We start from the raw sequence: 26,041 nt of genomic DNA, 5'->3' as shown, positions 1-26,041 counted from the left end.
CTAAAACTCCACTGACACAAATTAAGGACGTTTCCTTGGGTCCTGTCACTACTACTTTTATTTCTACAGTACCACCCATAAGTGGGCAGGGAATATAAACCTGAACAGGTAAGGAGAGCTTTCAGCTGTACTTTGGAAATGGAGACTGGAACTGCAACTTTGTCACCAAAAGTCCTTGCAAAACTTGTTCTCATGCCACTTCTGTACTCAGTTCCTTTGAAAATTTTCTTCTTTTTGTGAAAATATTTTGGCTGCGACATTAAGGGGGTCTGTTATTTATTCCAATGCTTGCTGCATTGGAATCTCAGTACAGAGAGGTCTCCTGAGTTCCACTGAGGTAAACCAGGTGTGAACAGTTTAGTCCGAAGTAACACAAAGGGAACACTTTGAGTTTCACACATATATTTTCACTTCTGAATGGTGGCACAGAATCTAGTTAGCAGTTGTGCTATTGTGCCACAGCTGTCTCGGCTCCAATCTTGCCCTCCTATTCTTCCAATGAGGCTTTTTGATTAACTTTTTATTCTTAGGAAAGCAATTTGTACCAAGGATCTAATTAGAGCTTTATGTAACACGGGCAAAGCCCTCCTTTTGCAAGTCTGTCTCACCTCAGTCCTGCTAATCTTGCAGCTTTCAGTATGGAGCATTCTGAAATATCTGATATTTCAAGCTATCTCCTCTGGTTGAAAACAATTTCAGCTATTGAGAGTCGGGAACAGGGTTCATTTGATTCTCTTGTCCCGGTAAGGAAAACTGTAACATATCTCTAAAATAAGGCATGTTTTTAAATGTCAGTTCTGAGGGTTAGGCTTCTTTTGGGGGGGAAATGAATGAAACTGAACTCTGATGAACTGAATGAACTCAGACCTATGACCATAGCTCTTCTGTGTTTCTTCTGGATGAAACGATAAGTAATAAAGAACCATCCTCTACAAAAGCTGGTGATTTTTCTGGGGAGAGAATGCATAGTTCTATATACCTGGAATTAAAATATATTGCCAGTATTTCTATTTTATCATTACTTTAATGATCAAGGAAAAAAACTATATTACATATAATTTTTACTTCCTGAAAAAACATGTCATTGAGATATGGCTTTAAAATAATAGTAAATATAAGTTGAACACATGGGTATTACTGCTTATTACCAGGTAGCATACAGTAATGTTGCATATTGTGTATAAAATAAGTAAGTGATTTCTTCTATGTTTACATCAATATGTGTTGTTACTTCTAATTCCAAGTATTTTGAAGAAGCTATTTATTTATATTCATGTTATGTGCGCTGGAAATATTTTAATAGCAGATGGCTTTTGATGACCGGGTTAGGTAAGCCAGGTAGAATGTTCTGGACAGGATAGAAGATAGATGTTCTGGATAGGAATGAAGATATGTATCTTCATCTCATGTGAAGTATAAATTTAATAGGGTATTTTAAAATTAAAATATGCTAATATATTGCAGAAGAGACACACATCTGAACTGTTAAGTATGTGATCAACAACCTAAAGAATTAGTCAGTTCTAGCTGTGTCAGATCAGTATTGAGCCAATAAGTGAGCAAAAGGGTCTTCAGTAACAGATGGGCTGACAGCAAAAAAAATGCTTGAACCCCTGTTTTGTATAAGGGTAGAGCACTTATAATTGAAGAAGACATTTCAAAATGTGTCACAAAGCATATAGCATGTGAAGGATGGGCTGACTTTAACTTTGGAGTCTCTTGCTTTCTCCTTGTTACGGCTGCCCTAAAAAACCTTGTGCCTCCCACAGATTCTGTGTTCTTCTTGCTGTAATATTTTCTATGTCATTTTTCTCCCATTCCTCTGAAGCACACGATGTTCCCATTTCTTGTCCTCCCAGCCAAACATTTATTTAGTATCAGGGTCAGGTCTGCTGTGGGGTTTTTATATGTTAGTGCTCAGAATTGGTGCACCTGCCTGTGAAGTTGCTTAGTTTTCGGAAAGGACCATCACATTAGGTGTTAGTTTTTTCCCAGACATCCCATGGCGAAAGTCAGGATTTACAACAGGCTGAGAATGGTAAATGTGATATTTCTGGCAGGCATCATAATTTACTGGAGGAGGGGGATATGTTTCATTTGGAGGGTGGGATTGGTGCCTAAAAGGTAGGGTAGGAGGAGACTGGATCTGTCCAAATGGTTCGGGGGGAAGGCTGCCTCATGTCTGAATGCCAGTTTCTTGGGATAGATGCCGAATTATTTTCAAGGTTGAAATGCTATTGTACAGGCACAAGAGAAATCTGAGTTCCTGAAGCTGAATATTTTAGGACTGTGCTCTTTGATTCCTGTGTTCTACCTCTCTTCTGCCTTAAGCAGACAGCTCTGTTTGTGTTACTAAATGCTATGCTTAGTCCTTTTCCAGGTGTTCTCTCCTAGTGCCTGATGTATAGCGCATACCTTTCGGTTTCCTTTGCCAGTAAATGTTTTCTTTATCCCTTCTGACAGTAATCAAAGCTTATTTCTGAAAGCACTCTCCTGGAGTTTTTCCATTTAAAAAAAGAGAACCAAACCACCATCATATGAGAGACAGATATCCAGGAGATGTTTCTTGCTGTTTCTGGTTTTGCTATTATTACTAGAGGAGGAGGCTGCCTTGACGCTCTGAACCGTTTAATGTTCCAGTGTTGTGGGGGGTGCTGTTCAGTGCATGAAGGGTGCTTGTGACGTTTGAAGTTTGCTTAATTGGTTTGCAAACCTATCTTCTCAGTCTTGGTTCGGATCAGTTCTGACAGTTTTTAGGTTTTGTGTCTTTGACTGTTATGTGTATTGTTTGATACAGTGAAAAATGAATGTTATCTTTGTGTACAAGGGAAGTCATTCCGTTTTGTGGGATAAGTGGCTTTTAATATATATTTTCACACAGTAAATTTAGAGAATGCAGAACTTTCCTGGTCCTTTTCAGGTCACTACTAATAATGTATACAAACAGCAGCATCCTAAATGCTTGTGTTTTACAAAGCAGAAAATATGTATTGAAATCAGTAACTAAAAGACATCCTGTAACCCAGGAATGATCATGTTTCAGAGTGCTGCCTTGTATTACTGTTTGTGCCTGCGTCATGAGAATAAGGGCCAGGTTACTTGCTGCTAGATAAGTCACTGCTCCCACCTATTTTAATTCAGTTTATGACTATTTTTTTACGTAGTGTTTCTACATCCAATTCTAGCCAAAACAACGCCGTTAAGAAATGACAGAATGCTAAAATGTAAAGATGGGGAAAGACCTCATAGGTCGCATCGCCCATCTGTCAGAATGTGAGTACTGCCTACAGCAGTCATTTCAGTGCTAACCTCAGTTTGTACAAAGGAGTTTTAGGCAACAAAGCTTCAACCTCTCCACTAGGGAGACTATACTATAGATTGCTGAATTTGCCACATAGTTGTAGCTGCGGATAAAATCTTCTTGGCTGCCCTTGGCATGAAACTGAAAAATATTCCCACCGTAAAAATAGCAAAATATTGATTGAAAAACAGGCAAGTATAATTTTCCTGCCATGAAGTGCTTTTCATTAATATCATCAAAGAATTATTTAAATATATTTTTATATTTCTTCCCTTTGGTTTTAGTCCATTTTGTGAAGTTTGTTTTTTAGTCCTATTTGCACTCATAATAGGACCATAATAGGTCCTATCCACCTATTTGCACCCACAATCTATTTTTTTAAAGTTCACAAGGATGCTTTTCCCTTTATCATTTCTCAAGGAGAATGGCCTTTTTTTTCCAGGCCTGTAATTTTAAGTGAGGTGTATTTTTAAGGTTCTGTGCAACTTCTTTGAAAGAACGTTGGGTGTGCTTACTCTCCAGTCATTTCCATTGTGGTTCAGACGTACAATGGCCCTTGGTATTTTGTTTACTTAAGCAATGGCATATCTTAGAGCTCCTTTTGTGGCACTGGTACTTCTCCTCAAGTTCAGTCCCTTTACATTGTTTCCTTAGTCTCCAAACCTATCGTGCCGTGTTGTGTTGATTTTCTGTTTGGAAATTTTTTGCTTAATGCTATTTCTAAGAATTCAGAGGTCAACAGCAATGCATTTTAATAGATTATGTGAGGAGAAGTAGGTGTAGCTTTCTTTCTCCATGGAAAATGTCTCTTTATAGAGATATCTACAAGGTGATAAATATATATGTTTAATCAGTTGCTAATTTATGTGTTTCTATTTTTACGTGACAGCTTTCTTTGTGGCCATGGTACAGCTTCTAATTTCTCTTTGTTCAGAGATCTTGTTGTGGCCTTGCAGTACTTGGAAGGGTCTAAGTGAAAGATGGGGACAGACTTCTTAACGGGACCTGCTCTGACAGGCTAAGGGCTAATGGTGTTAAGTTGAAAGATGATTGATTTAGATTAGATATTACAAAGAGGTGTTCCACAGTGATGGTGGTAAAATACCAGCACAGGTGCTCAGAGTTGGTGAGTGCCCTACCCTGAAAATATGCAAGGTCAGCTTGGATGGGACTCTGAATAACTTGATCTAGTTGAAGATGACCCTGCTTATCATAGGGGCCTTGGAGTGGATGAGCTTCAAAGGTCCTTTCCAACTCAAACCATTCCATGATTTTATGATTTGTTGTTTCTCCTGCTTGGCTACATTCATCTTACAGAAAGGCAGTTTTCTTAGCTAGGGCTTATTGTCATACAAACAGAGCCACAAGTCAGGTGCTCCCTTCAGAGCCCAGCTGGAGTGAGTTCATGTCTGCACAGGATACATTGTGTACTCAGCATTTTCTTTCATAACTAAAGGCTGCTCTTTTGCTTTCTTCTGCTGGTCCAGTCTCACCTCCAATAAGTGATTTGTAGGTTTTTCAGAAAATAAAGTGACTAAATAAAAGGTGCTGAACAAGTATCTGTTCTACAGTGAAATTTCAGAATAATTTTGTGTTTTGAAGGCAAAGCAGATTTGGCTTAGGGAATTTAACTTTCTTGCCAGTTTACATAAACATTTAATTATTGCATGGGATATTGAGAAGCAAAGATGACGAACACATACTAAGGGAAAACACCTCATCTTGAGGTTCATCTTCATTCCAGACACCCCCTCTCCTCTAGCCATGACTTCAGGTCCCACTCAGTGCCTTTGGGGGACTAGGGACTTGGGGTCCCTTACGCATGGGGTTGGAGCTGGGGTCAGGACATGCTTGTTTCTCTTTGCTGCTCCTTTTCCCCCACCCTTTTCTTCCTTATTGCTTGTTACTCCTGGCCCAATGGTGGGTGTGGTGTGACACTGGCTGGAGCCACCTGTGCACAGCATAGGGCAGCCCTGCCTTCTCCTCGCTGGAGCTTCCCTTGCTGTCCACTGTCACAGACATTTCTTTTATGAAAAATCCTCTCTCAGGATTTTTCCTGCTGAAGCTGAGAAGTTCAGCAACAAGATGTAAACATTAGGTTGTCTGCTGCTGTGGAATGCAACAGGTCTGTCTGGATTGGCCCAGCTTGGATGTTTATGGTTGATGGCCAATCCGGGGAGGGAACTCTCTCAGACAGAGTCGAAGAGAGTGGTCTTGTTATCATTCTTTACTTTTCTATTCTTAGGTAGCTAGCAGCTTCTGGAAACTCTCCTTTCTTTTTCTTTGTAGTATAGTTATAATGTAGTGTATATATATCATAAAATAATAAATCAAGCCTTCTGATAATGGAGTCAACCTTCTCGTCTCTTCCTTCACCCAAAACCCCTTGTGACAATCGTCACAGTCCATGGCTCCCTAGCTGTTTCCATCCAGTAGGGAGCAGAAGGCAGGCAGAAGAGACACAAAATTCACTAGGATGCTTCACTAGGATGTACTCCTTAAACCAGATGCTTGAATGTAGCAGAGTGAGGAATAACAAGGCATAAAGTCTAGAAATTGGACTGATTTTTTTTCTCTGTGGAAAATTTTTAAACTATGAGGGAAATTAGTCCTAAAAACAAAAAGAATATGTCATTTGCATATTTCCGCTCTCTGTCCTACATCAAGATTGCATCATTCAAAAGGGAGCATCCTCTTCAATCAGTAGCAACCTGATGGCATTACAAAGGTTCATAAGGAGAGCCCTGGCGAAGACTGGCAGCTGGTGATGTTCCTGCTGGGTGCTACAACCTGTAAAATTACGGAAAATCTGGCAGTTCTGGCACGTGCTGTCCTGCAAGCCACCCACAGAGCGCTCAGGTTCTCAGGCAGAAGGACATCAGCAAGAAAACTGAGATTTAAAAACGGTTGGCAAGTAAAGTATATACAATTATAGTTGTAATTTATGTAGCAGAGCATCTCCACTGGGAAATGCATTTTATGCCACATGAAGCTAAACCATGTAAAAGAGCTGATTCCCCCTGAGCCCTGGATAGCTGCACTTCACACATGGATGTTTATCTTTTAAACTGATGTACTGTGAGTGCAGTGGACCTGCAGTGATTTAGGGTTTGAAACAAGCTGTCGGGCAAGCTATATATATTTGATATATTTGGAATTATTTAGTTAATTTTATTCATCACTTAGAGATTCTGGGACATAAAGGGGCACTCTGGGACATCAATTAAAACTTTTCCAGAGGACGTTAGGGTAGAGGTTTACTTTCACTGACATAAAAATCAAAACATTCTTTGTTCCACCACAGACCAACTTGAATTTGCAGTTTATTGCAGATAGTCAAAATCAAGATTGTTTCTTTAAGTTCTTCCTGTATACTTAAATGTATGTACATTAAGTAAAAGCCTTTGGCAAAATAGCTTTGCCTCTATACATACTTAGCCAGAATCCGTGAGTTAATTTGATGCATTATATGGATCACAGTAAATCCCAGCTCTCCTCATGGCCACTTCAGTGCTAAAACAAGATTTTCAGTGATTTTGCTATTTGTGGTATTAGAACCTTTCCAAAACTCTAAAACTTTTCTATTTCTTATTATTTTGTCTCTATGGAGAGTTTTAACTCTGACACCAGTAAGCCTTGATGACTTCTGCCCTTGATAAGCAGAGATGAGCACTCTTTGGCACTGATTCCTTTCTTGCTGGGCTCATGTTTACAGTGCTGAATGTAACAGATTAACCTGAAAGCAAGTGTTTCATTCTTTAAGATTGATGTTCTGATAACCTCCTTAAGAGTTACTGAATTTTGTTAAAGTAATTCCCCTGTTTCACATTTAGTTTTGCATTCTCTTTTTTTTTTTGTTCTCTTCATCTGCATTATAATTTTCAGTCCATTTGTTTCTGTGTTTTTGAGGAGGGTTTTTATAACTCCATGCAGAAATATTACACTCAAATTTCAGGTATTTCATGATGTAAAAAGGTAACAGAATAAGACACTGGATAACTTCTTTGTAAGCTTAGTATACCATGATGTTAAAAATAAAAAGCTATATGGTGAGTAAGGCAGCCTTGACTTTTGAAAGAAAGGAGGAAAAGCCAAATATGAGAAGATGCCATAATTAGGTTGCACGTGCAGTCCAGATCTAGCCCTCCATTGTTTGTATTGGGATCACACATGTGTTTGTTTTTCCTCTGGCCCTGCTCAGCCTTTGGAGAAAGTGTTGCAGTGTTTGTAGATGTGGCACTCGGGGACGTGGTTTAGCGGTGGGCTTGGCAGTGCTGGTTTAGCATTTGGACTCTATGACCTTAGAAATCTCTTCCAACATAAGTTATTCTAGGATTCCATGAAAGAAATAGCTGCAGTTTTGTTTTGATTTTATTTTTCTCCCTCTGGAAAGAGTTCTATGTTTGTGCACACTGAGGCTAGGAAAAAAAAATAAAGCACACAGCTATGTCAAATAGGATGCCTAAAATCTAGATGTATGCTTTTCTTCTGGTCTATTTTGAGTTTGTGTGCATTCATGTATATTAGCATAGAATAACAGAATATCCTGAGTTGGAAGAGACCCACAAGGATCATCAAGTGCAACTCCTGGCCCTGCGCAGGACATCCCCAGGAGTCACACCATGTGCCTGAGAGCACTGTCCAAATGCTTATTGAGCTCTGCCAGACTCGGTGCTGTGACCACTGCCCTGGGGAGCCTGTTCCAGTGGCCAGAGAGCTTTTCCCATTGATGTTTCTATGTCCTTCATTAGATCTTATACTGGGGAAAAAATTATGTTACATGAATCATTGCTATTTCAACCTGCTAACAGGTAAGATCATTACAGGGGAAACTTCAGCAACTGTAAAGTAGGTGCTTTCTTCTCAATCCCTCTGATAGCCTCTGAATCCACACAGAACTGTTTAATTTTCCTTGTGTATGAGTTTTGGGGTTTGTTTAATAATGCAAATTAATACAGTTTTAAATAGGAAATTATTCCTACAGATTAAGTAAAAACAATGTAAAACTCCATGTCTGCAAATAAGGCCACCTCCTTTGAAAAGTGCAATTTACATTTAAGCTAAATGGCTTTATATGAGATTGCATTATATACAAAGGGATTGGTCTTGAGGATTTCTTGAGGCATTTTTCTTCTTTCATGGCATCTGCAATCTGCAAGCAAAGCTGGTTTTGACTTCTGTTTTATGTCTCAGAGCAGAGGTAGAATTGTTTGCTGCTAAGTCATTCTTTAGATGTTCAAAGAGGTTCTCTATCTTTTACATTTTCTGATTAATAGAAATGAAATGTCTTTTTATCTTTTAGTCTTTCAGTTTGTAATTCAGTGGTAAATATGACAAAAGGTGCTGTGTGTTCTGTGATCTTGAGGCCTCATAGCATGCCAGAGAATTACTGTTTTGACATCTAAATTGTCATTTAATCTTTCCTGCCATTGTGTGTAAATGTAAATCTATTTCTTGCAATTGTGAAACTCCTGAAAACAGGAACTTAAACTAATTCAGTATCACTTTTTTAAGGCCTTAAGCAGTCTTACACTGTGTATCTGAGAGATGCAGCATGCCCTATTCATGTACACATATAGGGACTGCTCTACTTTGGATTATTAAGACGCAAAGTGCTAACATTTTGAAGTAATACCAAACTGCAAATGTATATTTCAGAGAGTGTTTCAGAGTTTAGGGCTGCCTGGAAAGATGAGCCTTTAACTTATATACAATCCAGAGTTCAGTGTCTGCACAAGATGACAATAAGCCACTGACAACTCAACTTACTTTTAAAATGGTAATACATACACAATTGTATTACTCTCAATTTCACCACCCCCTTATTTTGAGTTTAATTAAATGTAATAATGTAGGCAATGATGGTGATTCCTTAACAAGAAAAGCAGTAGAGAGTTCTAACAGCCTCAAGTTGCATAAAACAAGGTTGAGATTGGATATTAAGAAAAAAGCCTTCACTGAAAGGATGATCGAGCCTTGGAACAGGCTGCCCAGGAAAGCAGTGGAATCCCTGTACCTGGAAATGTTCAAAATCCAGTTAGGTGGGGTGCTTAGGGACATGGTTTAGGGGTGGACCTGGCAGTGCTGGGTTATTGGTTGGACTTGATGCTAGAGGTCATTACCAACCTTATTGATTCTATGAAATTAAAATTGCAGCTAGGAATAGACATAGGTGGGCAATTTCAAAATGATGACATACTTGGTTCTGTTTTCTTGTTAAGAAGTAATGTGCTGTGCTTATGATTTATAAAGTAGTGGCCACATAACTATGTTTGTGATTTTATGGTCGGGTGTTGAATATAGTCCTGCATAGTAGGAACACTTAAAACAAGGATTTATGAATGCTGAAGAAAGCAACCCAGTATGATATGGATAGTCTCTAAAACTGTGAGTAGCATGATTAAAACCAGTCTACCAGGATAATGCTAGCATTCATGGTGGAGGGAAAGTTCACCTTGTCTGAGAGGTATGAGTCATATCATACACTTGCAGAGAATTTGGCAGCAGAGTAATTGTTCATGAACTAGACCATGTGCCTTTGTGTTCTGTTTCTACTGGCTTCAAGTGCTTTTGCTCTATCTTGCTTCTAAGTTGTGCTTTTGGCAGCAAGGCAAGCAGAACAATCTTGTATACATTTGTGGAAGCAAAGTGTTTTATGCTCAAGTCCTTTAAGAAGAAGAATAAAAAAAATCTTCCATTTTTACTTTTTTTTCCCAAAGCTATTCAAGTTTTGTCTCAGCTATGCCAGTCTTTCACTGCAGCTGTCAGTGTGATGCCTTTTTTCAAAGCACAGAGATGGCTCAGCTGAAAGCAGTGCTTGCAGCCAAGGGTAGGAGGAAGGTTCATGCAGGGAGCAGGAGCTGTAAGTCTGACTGCACAGTACATTGTCAGCTTAGTATAATACTTCATGTATAGCTGGGAATTGGGATGGAGAGGGAAGTAAATGAGGAATGAGGAAAACAGGATTACTCAATTACTACACTGAGTAATATTCACACTTCTGGCGATTGGCTTGGTTTTATTTTGCATCTGGAAAAGCTGGTAAAGTATAATTTACTTGGTAAACTGTGATTCACTGTCTTGGTCAAGATGGCAAAGGAGGTCAAAACGCAGAGTTAGGAATAAAGTAATTCTCTTCCCAGAAGCTATTTCGTCTCAACCAGTCTGAAGCCTAGATAAAGCCTATATAGATCTGTGTAGGTTCACAGATTGAGAGATAAGAGGCAGTGCTATCTCAAAGACACTATAGGCAGAGGTTCTCAAGAGAATCTAGACGTGGTTTTGCATGCCTTTGTTAATTTATGCACAGTTGGGAATACTGTTGATGAATCCTGGTTCATAGATTTGTCAATGTTCTCCATTAGATGTATAGAGATACCTGAGTATCTTTTTTGAGAATTTGGTGAACCAGTGTGATATGTTTTCAAGTCATGTTTTCATAGATACAGATAGATCATTCTGGAAAGTAAAATCTTCGACTCCTCGTTGATACTGATCTTCTCCCTTCAGTAATTTCACTGTGGTTACAGGACTGTTTTGATTCTGTTGTGTACTCTATGGCTAGCACTATATTTAGGGCTCTCTCCAGTGATTGCAAACTGTCTTCTCAACTTTGCATGATTGAAGTCTCCTGCTTTAAAGCATGAGCTACAAACGGGGCCCAGCTAATGAAATAATCGCAATTTCCTGCACTTTAATGCAATTTTGCAGCTCAGGAGGTTAGTGTTCTTCGAATTACCATATATCAGAGAGATGGGAGCAAGATGTTTCCATTAAATCATACTTATTAAAAAAAACCCAAAAAAACCCCAACAAAATAAATACAGAAAATACAAAAAAAATTACACAAAATACAAAAAAACCCCAACAAAATAAATACACCCCCAAAAAAAAAAAAAAAAAAAACAAACCAACAAAAACAACCAAACCTGTTAGCTCTGTGGATGAGGGAAGATCAGTAGATGTCATTTGCCTGGATTTTAGCAAGGTTTTCAGCACAAATTCTCTTTCATAGCCAAATGAGAGAGAAAGTAAATGGATGGGTTTGCTAGAAGATGAGGGGGACACTGGCTAGACCAGCAGACCCAAAGAGCAGTGGTCAGCAGTTCAGAGTTCAGTTACTTGTGGTGCTCATACAGAGTTGATAGAGGTGCTAATGCTGTTTATCTTCATTAATAACTAGAGTGATTTCATAGAGAGCATTGTCAGCAAGGTTTGAGGTAACGCCAGACTGGGAAGAGCAGATCATACACTGAACAGTTTCCCTGCTCTTCAGAGGAATATAGGAGAAGGAGAAATGTGCTGAGAGGAACCTCACAAAGTTCAATGAAAACATACAGGAGTTCCCAATGACAGAATAAAACATGGAGCAGTCCCAGCCAGGCACAGTCTGGCTAAGCTGCAGCTTTGTACAGAGGAGAACAAGGTGCACGTGAGTCAGCCATTGCAGCAGGGAGGGGCAATGGCAAACGGGGCTGCACTTCCAGCCTGGGCAGCAGGGTGAGGAACATCTCATCCCCTTGTCACACTGCACCAGGAGTACTCTGTCCAGTCCTAAGTGTTCCCACATTTGTTTCTGATTTCTTTAGCTATACTTGAGGGAAGTCTGATATAGATGAAAGGCTTTGTTCTTCAATAGGTTAAAGAGATTTTGGTGAATGCTTTGGAAAATTACTTCTGAAAGATTTTTTTTGTTTTAGTAGATACTGTTTTATAAATCATCAGTGGAAAGATGATTTTATTCTGAAAACTGCAATTTTTTTGTAGTTGGTTATAGACCAACACAGTAGGTAAAAATAAGGAGATAAAATCAATACTGTAAAAAATTGCCAAGCTTATTCTTCCTGTAGCAAAGGTATCACTTCTTAAGTGTATTGAGCTAAATATTAGTGTAAGAAAAAACTCTTATTCTAAAAAGAAAATAATTTGTTTTACCTCCAATGATAATGCAACTATAGGCATATTCCATATGCCTAAAGCTAAAAATATTATAATCATATGGCCTTCTGCTTTCACCTATCACTTCAGTGTGTCCAGTGTTTTGGGACACAACGAGAATAACTGGGTATGGGCCTATAATATCTTTTCAGATACTAAGCATTTTAATATCAAATAATACCTTACCATGACACTGGTCCATGCTATGAAATGCAGAGACACCAAATTGTATGCATTTAATTTTAATTCACAGTTACACAGTTTCTATACAGAAATTATGGCATTAATCAGCAGTAGCTTTTGTCCAGTAGCATAACATTTCTTTGAACACAGAACTATCCTTGAATGACTGCACAAAAACTGTTATTCTCACGTTATTTGAATTATTGCAGTAATGTCACATTCCTAATTTGGGCTGGTAACAACCAAAAGTTTGGAATCCCACAGTAAATATTTGTCGACAGAAATAGGATCAGTGTTTTCAGCATGCCTGCCATGCACAAAGAGACCCTGCAGTCTGTATGAGTTTAAAGTGCAGTCATTCAGTGACAAATACACAGTGTAGATGAATAGAGCTAGTGAGCTATCTATTTACTAGTGCTAAGCATTACTGTTTTCATCAGCCCAGTACAGTGACTGAAGAGTCTTTGCTGCCCAAGTGGGCATGAGAAAGGGTGCCTTCCATCACTCTTTGTACTACATTGACTGCGTGTAGATCCTTCTGAGTCCTTGATTTATTAACAATCCCATCTCGGCAGTCCTGCCTCAGTTTGACGTTTTACTGACAGTGCTTACCTCTGGCTTACATGTTCTCACAACTTCCTGGTTTTCTCCAGAGTCTGAGCCAAGTTTATACAGCCGGGTCATATCAGAGCTTGGCATTGGGTCAGTACCACTGAATGCCAGAATGGAAAGAGCAAGAGGTTCAGGTGGTTGGAAACGAGCCTGGATAAGAGTTTCATCAAGAAATTAAAGATCAGGTTGGGCAGTTTTGCAGATGCTCAAGTCTTTTTAAACTGTTCTGTATTTCAATCTGTACCTCAGCTGAGTGTATATGAACCATGCCAATTATATATAAAGGTATATAGCACAATATACTTTTGACATAAATATCACCATATATGGGCTTATACATATCCTATACAGTACTGCTGAGTTGTGTAAGCATTAAATGTTTCTCCTCTGTGAAGATCAGTTCATCATCTTGGTTCAAACACAAAAGGTGGATTTGTCAGGTTCATTTAAAGCTGAAACCCTCAACCTCAATATTCCCTCATTGAAAGTTGGATACATCAGGTTTCTTACAGTTCTACTAAAAATGAACAACTGGTTAATATGTATTCAGGATGTGGCCCAAAGCCTGGAGAAACTAAAAAGAAAGGCCATAGTGAGTTGTGGTTTGGAGACTGAGAATCTATTTCCTTCATCCTTGATTGAGCAGTACCCACAGTTATATACTATTGTATGATTTTAATTCAGTGGGAAAATGAGCTTTTAGACTTTTAACTTAAGGCATAAGTATGGGTATTTCAATATTAATGAATTTCAGGTCTTTCAATTTATTTTCTCTTTTTTTTTCCATTTCAGGCAAGCCCTGCCCCTATAATTGTCAACACAGACACTTTGGACACAATCCCTTATGTAAGTATTAAAGTTTTTTTTATAAATATGTAGAGTTGCTTTATTTTCATGCAGAAATTCTGCTTGGTATTGCATAGAAGTTATAAACAAATATTGCAATTACTAATTTCTTTTATAGTTACACAGTAAATTCTTTTCTGGGAAAAGAAATTGGGAATGACAATTGCACTCAGGTGAATCCTAGCGTATTATATGCACCCAATTTGTAGTTTATGCTTACTAAAACTAGTCTTTCTTTGAAAAAAAGAAAAGTGATTTCCTTAAGGCTGTCATCCTTACCAGCAACATGAGTATTTGCTTTTAGAGCCATGCACACCCTGCTAGTGTAATAGAAAGAGTCCTGGATGCACAGTGTATCTTGAAGTGGTGCAATATCCCTTCATTTGTCTCTCTGTCCTTCTTTTGTAGATGGAAATTGCTCATGATATATAACAGCTCAAACTAATTGACTTAATATTTTCCTATTAATGTCTCTTCTTTTTTATGACTTCTAGGAAACAGAGTATCCTAAAATAAATGCATGCTTTTATTAGATTTTTAAAAATCTGTTTTTTCTAAAAACGTTTGTTATTATTGTTGTTTAGACTGTAAAATCAGCTATAGTTGAAGATAAAGGACATACGAAAACACAAAGCAAGCACATCACAGAGTAAGAGGCTTAAATGATTGGAGGAAAGAAAAGCAAGTAGCACAAAGCTAGCCAGCCAGTATCTAATCTTTCTTTTTGCATCATCTTAGTTCTCTTTTTGAAGCTCCTAATTAATGTCTCTCATCTGTCGTGTTTTGTCCACATCTGTTTCTTACGATACCAATGCATAAGCCTAATTATTTATCTGCCTACACCAATCATGTTGCTGGGTTCTGTCTTTCAGAAGACTGTTGATGAGGCAGTTTAATAGGGGTTGTCCTGGCCAGTTTGTTACTGACAATTCATAAAACTTAGAAATTATAGTGCATAGCACAGGTAAAGATCACAGCCAAGAGCAATTTAGAAGAATGACAGTGCTGTAAAGCAGAAGAGAATTCAGTCCCTAGATGGGAATATGAACTATTGGGAAGGGTGAAAAAGTTAAATAGAATTTCTCTGTTCATTTGCATGCAGCTTTTTTAAAAGGCTTCCTATAATTTCTGTCTCAGTTTTCCATCCTAACACCAAAACCATCTGCTATGGTCTCACTTTCAATAGGTCTGTCTGGCTTTTCTCCTGTATTTTGATGAGACATTTTATACTTTGTGTTCTCTAGTCTTCCAGAAGGGACACTGTGAGCCCCAGTTCTCATTTTCAGCACTGGACCTGTGCCCAGGATCCTCTGCAGCTACGGTGTTAGAATTCCTAAATACAGATGCAATTACACTAGTGACAAGATGCTCAATCAATGTGATTTATTCCCTTAACACATCCTATCAATACTTACACACTTTTATGCCACTTTTTTTGTACTAGAGTTCCTTTCTCTTAAATAATAAAGAACAAATGACCAAAGACATTCAAGAGAAATGTTGACAATAGGCTGAGAATTGCCTGTGGGCTATTTCAGTCTCCAACATATGATGTGAACTGGATAAATAAACAGAAGGTGCTTGCTGTAGAAGTAGACAACTCTGAATTAGTCACCTTGTTCTTCCTAGCCTGGGAAGAATTATTTCTCTTAGATATGGGACACAGCAGTGCCACCACAGAGGGACTTAACACTAGACACTAAGAAGCAATTCACCTCGACCTGTCTGCTGAGCCCAGGCCACCCCAACCCCACAGAACTTGGGGTCTCTGCTCTACAAATAGGCATTTCCTTCTGCTCATGATTTGTGTGAACATTCTCTAAAATGAGACACAAAAACAAGCCATGAACAAATGACCTCTTCCTCCAAACTCATATTTGAGGGAGTGGGCTGGGAGACCTGTGTTTTCTTTCTTGCTCTCAGGAGTAATGCAGTTTAATTTCGTTTGGTTTCATTTTGTATTTCCTCTGCAAGGGAGATGCTGTAGTCATTGGGCTAGATCCATGTTTGCTTCTGTGTGCATCCCCTCCTGGTCCAGGAATCCTTCCCAATGCATATTTAGTGACAGCATGTAGTGGATTGACTCTCACCAATAGCCAAGCAACCTTCTCACTCCTCTCTGCTGTGGGTCAGGTAGAAAATAAGAGATATAAAAGCAGAAGATAATGAGTTAAATAGGGAAAGCAAATGTTGCATGTGCAGGTAAAGCTAAATAAGAAATTCATTCACTGCTTCCCAGCAGCGGGCAGATATTTAGCAAGGAAAGCAAGGCTTCATCAGGTTTAGCAGTTATTTGGGAAGACAAAAACCATAATCATGATTGTTCTCACTTGCTCCTCCTTTCCCTGAGCTTTTGCTGCAGAACAGCGTGTGATACGGACTATACCTTTGGTCATGTGGGGTCATCTCTCCTGGCTAGGTCCCCTCCAAACCCTGTACCCACCCCCGGCCAACTTGCTACTGGAACAGGAAGGGTAAAATTGAAAGGAGAAAAAATCTTGATGCTGTGCAAGCTCTCTTCAGCAATAACCAAAATGATGATGTATTAGCAACATTGTTTCAGCCACACATTGAATTATTGCTCCACATAGGCTACTATGGAGAATAAACTCCATCCCAGCAAAATAGTATTGTGCGGGTCTGTAATACAGTCTATAACATAATGGGGTGTTAGGGGAGTTTTGTCTCTCTTTTAAATATTTGGAAATACAGAGGCAAATCTTCCAAACTGGATGAGTTAAGTGTATGATAGTGCAGCCATCATCCTATAATTTATTTTACAGGAAATGTAATTTAGTGGATATGCCCTAAAATATTTTTTCTGGATGAGGTCAGTTCAGAGAGATAACAAAAAGCTAGATTTAATTATGATTTTGAAACTTGAGTATGTGTCAAACAGCTGCATTTTCAGCACTGTTAGAACTTCCAGATATGCATGGTGGAAGACTCCAAGTGCCTGGGAACATCTTTGGTGAATGCTTAAGTATCCTTAGAGTTAGCTAGCTAGGTATTTGCACTTCTGAAAGGCACTACTGATTTTTAGTTGCCATAAAATAAACTTCTAACACTCTGAGAAAAAAATTACTTTATGGATCAGAGAAGCCAAGTTAAATGATTGTATTTTCTGTCCAAAGCTAAAAGGAGCCTTGGTGTAAGATGCTGATCTTCTCTCAGAACTGTGGAGTGTTTAAAACACCCAGAAGTGCTGTTCCCTGGGGCTATAGTGATCTTAGATTTCTGCTATTCATCCCTGTTTTCCAGCTCTCATTGTTAAAGTACACTTGGAGTCCAGGAAGACTGGATGGGGAGAACAAGAATTTTTCAGACCCTACTAATTAGGTCATGGTTCAAATGTTTACATTCTTTTTTTTTCATACTCTGTCTTTCTCTAGCCTTAGATGGTTGTCCTTGAAATCTTTTGAGTGAGTTTGCCTTCCACGAATCTGAGCCCCATTTCTAAATCAAATTGTTGAATAGAATTAAAAGGCAGGGGAATACATAAGCAAGTAATATGTCTCAAGATTTTTTACATAGTTTTTGATTTCTGACTGGTAGGGTTTTCGAAGATACTTTTCATGACAACTAGTTGATGCTGTCCACTCACATGTTTGCAGGGAGAAAAAAGTGCTGCTTAAAAAAATAAAATAATTGTTTTTCTTAATTTTTTTAAATAACGGTAATTTTCATTGCATTTACCACAAAAAAATTAAGTCATCAATTTTATACCATATAGAAATTATTTCCAAATGTAGGCACTGGATTTTCAAGTTTTGGTGAATCAAAATGGTTGGTTTTTTCTGTAATTACTAGCCACAGCTGATAACCTGACAGATCCCTAAATAAGGTCAGGCTATTTTTAGTGTTATATGCTGGACAGAGACTTCTCATCATTTCATTAGGCTGTCGGCACAGCCTGTGTCATTGTTTTACAGGATGTACCTTCAATGCATTTCCAATTCATTAACATCTCTGCTCATCCTCTCTGCCATCTTCCTCCAAAATTCCTGAGATTTGGGAGATACCTCTCACAGTGATGGTCAGCATTCACAAAGCATGTCCACATGTCATCTTTGCACTGGTCCACCTGAGAGAAATTTCCTTTGTACAGTTAGTATACAACTGGTAAACTAAGTGATTTGTCTCATTAACCCTCTAATAATTTAAAATCACATTATTAAACATTTTGCAACTGTTGGCATTCTTCCAACCTTTCAACTCAGTAGTTTGGGAAAAAAATAATCCTTTGTAGGACTGGTTTTCATCAGTATGCTTTTTTTAGATGAGACAAAAGAAAAAGCCTTATTCTATTATTCTGTTATAATTTGAGCCTGCAGAAAATAACAGAAGAAACAGTTAATTAAGTTTGTTTCTAGGTTCAGTGATTTGAAAACTTTGGCTCACCGAGCTTTGGACGTGGGAATAAATTTGATAGGAAGCTTCGATAGTACAAAACAAATTATTCTGTGACATTTTAAACACAATTAAACATTTGTGGGAGTTTGTTTGTTCTCTATTCTTTTGCTGTAAATTTTAGATCTCTTTGTATAATGAGAAGTATTAATTTAATAACATATGAATCATCTCATTTTCTCTGTTGCACAGAATAGGACTTATTTATTTCTTTTTTTATTTCCAAAAGCTGCATAGTTGAGTAAAAAGTAGCTATAAGGCTGTCTTTGCTGCATCACTTATAGCAATTGAAGGGATCCTTTCTTTTTATCTTATGATGAAATTTTATTTTCTTTTCATCTTAACAAAAAACTTAGGGAAGTTCACTCAGGTACTGTGGTTGTTCCCTTCCTCTCCCATCTTTTCACAGCAATAAGATCTAAGGAATATGTACTTTACTCTCCTTTTAGTCACAGTGAATTCCTCATATTTATTCAGTTTCACATTGTTCTTTTAGATTATAAATTTTTATATTATTTCTGTTTTGAGTTGTTGTTATTTTATTATTGGTTTGATTTACTAAGTGTGCTGCCTATGATGAGTTCATAGGTACATGTGAAGGTACCTATGACCTCATGGTTCATAGGTACCTTCACATGAAGGTATATGTAAGAAAGTACATGTAAGACATGTCCTGAAGAAGTAATTTTCGAACTATGTTAGTTATGTTTTCATGAGCTGTAATCAAATCTTTGTGTTGTTTTACCCTTACCTGAGTGTGGCCACAGAGAGGGCTGTGCAGCTGTTTTGGTGCATCCCAGCTTAGGGACACTGTGAGCTCAGCCCCTCCTGGAGCAGGGCAGTGTGGGGGCCAGGATGATGCCAAAATGGGGAATTCTGGAAAATTTTCAGCTTTCCTCTCTGCCATTCAGCTAATGCACCTAGATTTAGCACATTAGAAGGACTCACATAAAAGCTTAAACAAAGGCTGAAAAGAAAAACAAATTCTTCCTGTTCTTATGTTGTGGATGGAATCAGTCACTTCACTCTCAAGTGAGAAGAAACTATATTTTATTGATACAAGAGAAGTTCAGTGGTAAATGCAGCAGTGGTGTAACAAGAATGAATGGCCAGGTATACTTGAGAATTTACTGGATAGAGAACAGTCAGAATTTTGGGGGGATCTTCCTATTGAGCTATGAGGTTCAGAGAGGACCCCATTCTATTCCAAACTTCCTTTCAGAGGGGAGTTTAGGTGTGGCTGGATCCAGACTGTCTCAGCCTTGGCCAGTGGTTGATGTCTAAGGGATTATATATTTGCAATCACAGAATCAATTAGGTTGGAAAAGGCCTCTGAGATCATCAAGTCCAACCTTTGATCAAACCACAATGTCAACTAGACCATGGCACTAAGTGCCACATCCAGTCTTTTCCTAAACACCTCCAGGGACAGTGACTCAACCACCTCCCTGGGCAGCCCATTCCAGTGTTTAATCATCCTTTCTGAAAGATTGCCAAGTTTCAGTGTGCTTATTCCCAATTCACTTACCAACCATCTGATGTAATAAGGAATCTCATAACCTTGAGAGGCATTCCAACTCAAGGGGAAATCCTGGTGTGCAGCCCACTGCCATGCAGGAGAGCTCACCAGGCCCTGGGCTGTCTGCTCTTCATGGAGTGATATGATAGAGTCATAGTCATATATTTGAATACTGACTACAGATGCTAGTTTCTTCCAAATTTTCCTTGAGCTGGACATTGACCAGCATTCTGGTTAGCTGGGTGTGTTGGCCAAATGTTCTTGCCTGTCACGTTGTCATCGTGTTGTCATCTGTCTCCCCCCAAGTCTAGCTGGAGCCAGATTGAGCCTTCAGGACCAGATACATCCATGACTGATCACCACTTAGGGTTATTACTTGAGCAGGAATTATAATGGAATATTAAAGACAGGTTGGAGATGGGAGCACACTGCCATGCCTGACTGTAAAAAGAATGAAGAAACTTTGTTAATTTCTGAGCACAGTCAGTGTTCAGTCAGTGAAAGGCTTTTTATTGGATAATAAGAATGTAGGTGCATTATAGATCTAGAAAAATAAATTGGAGGGGGTAAGTGGCCTTATATATTTTTACAATAAAGCAAGTGTTTACATAATTACATATATGACTGAGCTGGTTTTGACTGGGGTAGAGTTAACTTTCTTCACAGTGGCTGGTGTGAGGCTGTTTTGGATTTGTGCTGAACACATGGTTGCTAATATAGGGGTAATTTTGTTATTGCTGAGCAGGGCTCGCACAGAACCAAGGCCTTTTCTGCTTTTCATACTGCCACACTGGTGAGAGAGTGGGGGTGGATGGGAGGCTGGGAGGAGGCACAGCCAGGACAGATACCCCAAGTGACCAAAGGGATATTTCAGGCGGTGTGATGACATGATCAGTGTATAAGGTGGGGGAAGAAGGAGGAAGGGAGGGACATTCAGAGTAATGGCATGTGTCTTCCCAAGTCAAGCTCTCCTAGAGATGGCTGAACACCTGCCTATCCATGGGAAGCAGGGAATTAACTCCTTGTTTTGCATTGCTTGTGTGTGTGGTTTTTGTTTTCCTTATCAAACTATCTTTATCTCAGCCCACAAGGTTTTACCGTTGACCATTCCAATTCTCTCCTGGTCCTGCTGGTAGGGGAGTGAACAGTTGTGTGGGTCTTGGCTGCTAGCTGGGGTTAAACCACAAAAATGACTATGGATGATTAGCAAATTTTTGAGAACAGTGGTAATAGAAGCCTAAAAAGAAATTTTGGTCTAAAAGGTTAGAATCTGAATTTTTACAAAAGTAGGAAACTCATGGAGTTTGGTTTTTTATTAATATTATATTGAAATATATTAAAATACCATCATGTAGGTATGGGTTTTTTTCCATTGACTTCTGAGAATAAATTTGTTGCTTCCTTCCTAATTAGTTTGATCATAGTCTTGAAAGTCAGATTACACACCTTATTATCTCTAATGACTTACATTTTTCCAGATTCTTAACCTGCAGTTTTGTTTATTATTCATACTAATCTTTCAGCCTGTCATTAATGTGCATTGCAATGGAAAAGCTAAAGCTGGAAGAACTCTGTGCTAGTCTTTTAAAGCTGCATTGACTTGGCTTGTCTGTTTTGGCCCTTGAATTGTATCACAGCAATTTTTTTTGCCCTGGCAAACAGTGCTGTATTCTGCATGTTGTTTCTGCAGTGGGATAAGACATTTTTCTTTTATAATAGCAGTATTGACAGGCTTGATTTAAATAATGTTTATAAAATATTTTGTGATCATTAGTGAAAATGGTTCAACAGAACACAAAAGTAATGAACTAATATAAAACATCTCCCCTTAAACATGCAAAAATAGAAGAGGTTTCATCCTGCTGTCTGATGACCTACATGAATTTTAGTGTGACAGCATAAAAAAATATGCTGCTTCTGTTGAAAACCCAAAGCAAAAGTACAGAATGGACCTTATGATTTATTTTGCCTCTGTTTCATACCCACTGTTTTTCTACCTGAAAATAAATTTATTTCAAACCTTTTCTTTTAAAATATGCTGTTTTAAAAGGAAACATCTTTTAAAGAAGGGCCAGAGTGATTCTGAAGCACAAAAGTGATTTTTTTTTTCCATGTGTTTTGCTTTAAAATCATTAATGCATATTTAATATTTAAGCCTTCTCAAAGACATAATTTTTAATTAAGGTAAAAAGCTTTACTCTCAACTAAAATAACTTCATTATTTTAGGGGATTTCTTTTATTTTCTGTAGGAATTAACACTACATTGCCTATTTGAGTGCTATGTATCATAATGCATAAAAAATCAAAAAGCCTTCATTGTGTCTGGATGTAGGTAGAATTACCAACATCCTGTCAATCCAACAAGTAAATGCATCCATTGGTCACGTATCTAATTATTCCACTTCTATTCTCTGAAATTATAATACTGTCCATTTTCAATTGCCTATGAATAATGCTGGACTTTAGATTCAGTCAAGGAGTTCTTTCTATGGATGTTTGAAATGTTGCAATTAGCAGACTGGGAGAGAGGAGCTTATTGAACTGTAGAGATCACATCCTGCACTCATTTGTGTCCCTTGGCTTCAGGTGGACTCAGCATAGGGACTGTGTAATGCTTCATGCTTTTTGGATTTGGAGTGCAAGTGCTTCAGCATTGCAATCCAGATCATGGGTGTGCATTTATCAGTCTTAGTTCTAATGCTCTCAAGTTTGTAAAGCAGACTTTTTGACAAAAAACTGCTCTTGCCGACAGGTTTTTGGATACCCACTATCGGGTCCTTTGGGCGACTGTGTAATAAACTCCTTGATGGAGGGTACAGTGCTTTGCTTTTGAAAAGTCTGTTCTTGCTGAGCCACTCTTACCCTTGTTGCCTCTGCTGGGGGAAGCCAGCCAGGCATTGCACTGTCTGGTATTTTCATCACTCTGAGAAAAATCATATATACCATAAACATATGGGGGTGTGGGGGTGCTCACATACACCTCCTCTACAGCCATCTATACTTAATTTTTAATTTGCCTGTGATGTTGGCATGTGCTGCAGAATGCAGTGTATGCCTGTTAAAGTTTTTTGAAGCACTTTGAGATCTGAGGCAGCCTTAAATTACATGGACCAACCTGACCTAAATCACAAGTCATTTGAATTTGGTTTTGTCATTCTCTGCCTAGCCTTGAATTAGTTTTTCCTTTTGTGTAAGTCTATATATTATTCTACCATAGCTAACCTCACTGGATATTGCAGCAGTAGGCTAAAGTCAGTTGGGTTGGAAGGTTTGCAACGATCCAGTGGCTAACATAACCAAATATGCTTTTATAGTACAATTCATGGTCTTAAACCATCAAGCCCATTGTCTTTTTCATAAAATACTTGATTAGAATATATCTGTATGTGTGTATATATGTATAAAAGTAAGACCCATGGCAGGGAGATTGGAACTGGATGATCTTTAAAGTTGCTTCCAATCCAAACCATTCTGTGATTCTAAGACGCTGATAAAGCTCTTCAAGTACACACAGCTTTTTTTCCATAGCAAGAGCTTTATTTTGAGTTACTTTGTCGTGAAGTTACAAGCCCTGAAGTGATTTGGGAAACGGCATAAAGACTGCAAGTGAATAACGACTTACAGATTTTATTTTTTTTTTTTTTGGATTCAAGACAATGGGACTTGAATTGGTCAGTATTTACTGTGTTAGAAAGGTGTAGAACTTAACTGAAAGCCATTGTTTAAAAAATCAAAGAGCTAGCACAGATGTCATTATCTTAATGGTTTTGATTATACAAGAGGAAGAAAGCTTTCCTTTTTCATAAGACTTCATTTTGGAGGATTTCAGATTAATTGCTGTCAGAGACAGATGTGTTCCTTTGACCTTGGATAATCTAAGAAGTAAAGAGAAAGTGACTGCTCGGTATTGAAGAGAAAGCTTGTTTTGATGAAAAGTAGGAAAGAAAACTCTTGCTTTCATGTCTAATTGTACATATTATGTTTTGATTACAGTGGTTTTTCACTTATTTAGGATGAAGTATGTCTGAAATTTATTTTACAAGAACTCTTCTTTGTAATTTTAACAATATTTACTTTTTTAATGTGTAGAATTGTTGAATATATTGCTTTGCAAACTACCTGTTAAAGTTCAGCCAAGGCAAGGTTCTTATCCTGGCAGCACATAATGCAACATCAGTAATAACAATGGATAGAAAGTATACCCTTAACTTGTGATCTTATAGGTATTGTTCTTAATATCATTCACTGTGTTTTTCATAGCAGCATTTTTCCTGTTATTTATTGTTACTTTATAAAAATTTTAGAATAGCTAGAGTGTGTTCTTACTCATTCCCTACAACAATATAAAAAGATCTCAAAGGAACACCGTCCTCTTTTAACAAAATTGCAAAGTTAGCCATTTAAATGCTCTTATTTTCCCCCATTGTTAGCCAGGTATTCGCTGATCCATGCTGTAAAACTAACACAACTTCAGCACAGTTTCAGCAAATATTGTGAAGTCCCTACTGTTACAAATTGTGAGCGTAGACATTTTGGGAATATGAGTTATGGCTAATCCACATTTTACACAACAAAACCTGACACTACTGTTAATGCAGTGATCTGGTGACTCAGACTTGATAGTAAATTACATTTTAATCAGTGTTTAGATGACCTAGGATAGAGGAGGAAACCCAAATATGCCACAGATAATATCTGTTTTCCTGATGTTAGATATTGCAGCCGTCATAATTTTGTATAGAAAATTGGCCTAGTTTGAAGGTAATAGAAAATAAAGATTCCTACATGAGATAAATTTCCACTTGTTGAGGTTATTAGTAAAGAGAAATAACAACTGAAGTGCATTTCTTTTGTATCTTACATTAACATATTCAATCAGTTGTCAAGTAATTTGCGCCTGTAAATTTTTCTGCATAGAGATGACCAGAGTTTAAAATTCTGGATTCTTTTTAGTCATAAAGTATTTGTGCTGAGTATGTTATGTTTTATGTTTGCTAGGCTGAAACATTTTAATGAATATTGGCAATATTGCCAATTGAATATTGGCAAACATTTTACTGAATGTTGTTCTTTGCTCAGCTTAAGTGAGCATTAATGTGGTCATAACAAAAGTAATCTTGTCTGATGTCCACATTCAGGCCTTAGGCTTTGCAAAGGTGATGGAAATGTAAGCATAGCACGCTGTGAGTTTATCTTGATACGATTGAGCCATACTAGTTTTTCAAATAATGTGCATAGTGCAAGGTTGATTAACCACTTAGATTTCACCACAGTCTTTCTCTTTAGTAGAAGCAGATATGTGGTATCTTGGTAGTGTTCTTTCTTATTCTAAAAATACTAAAAGTCCTCAACTGTCCATATGTCCTCTTGGTCTTTCCCTAGAGGCGAAGTATAATTTGCAGCTGGTGCTTTCAATACTGTTTAATTTCTTTTTAGAAGCATTGTGTACTAGTTTAGAGTCTGTTTGTAAATTAAGTCAGAGAAGTGTTCTTACATTCCCAGAGAATTTGAATTTCATGCAGAAGGACACAAATATTTTCTAGTTTGTGAAACTTTTTTCTATATATCTTGGAATTGTTGAAAGATATTCATCTTTCTTTCAAAATAAGGACCAATCTCCAGGAGCCATCCTCATGTCTTAGGGAGACTGATCTTATCAATAAGGCAGGTTGATCAGAACTGGGCATCCCTGTTTCAATCATGTCTCAATGAACTTTGTCTCTATATGCAGGTCTACTGAAAGAAAATAAATTATACTTGACTTTCTCCCCAGTTCTTTAATTCCACATCTTTTTGATTTTTGGCTGTAGCTAAAATCAAGTTTGTTTATATTTTGTAGAAATTCCCCTGGTTTACCAAAGTTAAAGCTTTAATATTGTCCACCATTGGTTACACTTTGAGCACGGTTTGTTATTTCCAGATATTTTTCTAGCCATTTTTCTTTCCCTGCTGTTTCTTGGTGAAGAATGATTCAAGAATAGCTTTTTCTGTCACATTCATCTTTCTGCTTGGATGAAAGTAGGAGATACATAGCAACGAGTCCGCAAAGAATTTTTTTCTTGGTTTAGCATCGCATTGAGTCATAGTCCATATAACAAAAAAATTCTATGTTTGCAATACGTGTGCAAGAAATTTTTGCAATATGTTACAGGGTTGGTAAATTTGCTAGCCTGATGGAAGCAAGGCTGTTGGGACTCCATGCTCAGTAGCTGGTGCTGTATTCCCAGTAAGG

At 37.9% G+C, this 26,041-nt stretch overlaps 1 protein-coding gene across 11 annotated transcripts in view; it reads left to right on the top strand.

Annotated features, from left to right (window-relative positions):
• Positions 1–26,041, top strand: part of DLG2 (discs large MAGUK scaffold protein 2) — an 890,387-nt gene that overhangs the window by 491,342 nt on the left and 373,004 nt on the right. For all 11 annotated transcript variants that reach the window (XM_030950072.1, XM_030950037.1, XM_030950029.1 and 8 more), the window contains one exon: positions 13,826–13,879. In XM_030950072.1, coding sequence (XP_030805932.1) covers positions 13,826–13,879 — 54 coding nt within the window. The remainder of the gene's footprint in view (positions 1–13,825; positions 13,880–26,041) is intronic.

Source organism: Camarhynchus parvulus, chromosome 1, assembly GCF_901933205.1.
Source record: "Camarhynchus parvulus chromosome 1, STF_HiC, whole genome shotgun sequence".
Taxonomy (NCBI): domain Eukaryota; kingdom Metazoa; phylum Chordata; class Aves; order Passeriformes; family Thraupidae; genus Camarhynchus; species Camarhynchus parvulus.
This window is presented reverse-complemented; position numbering and strand designations above follow the sequence as displayed.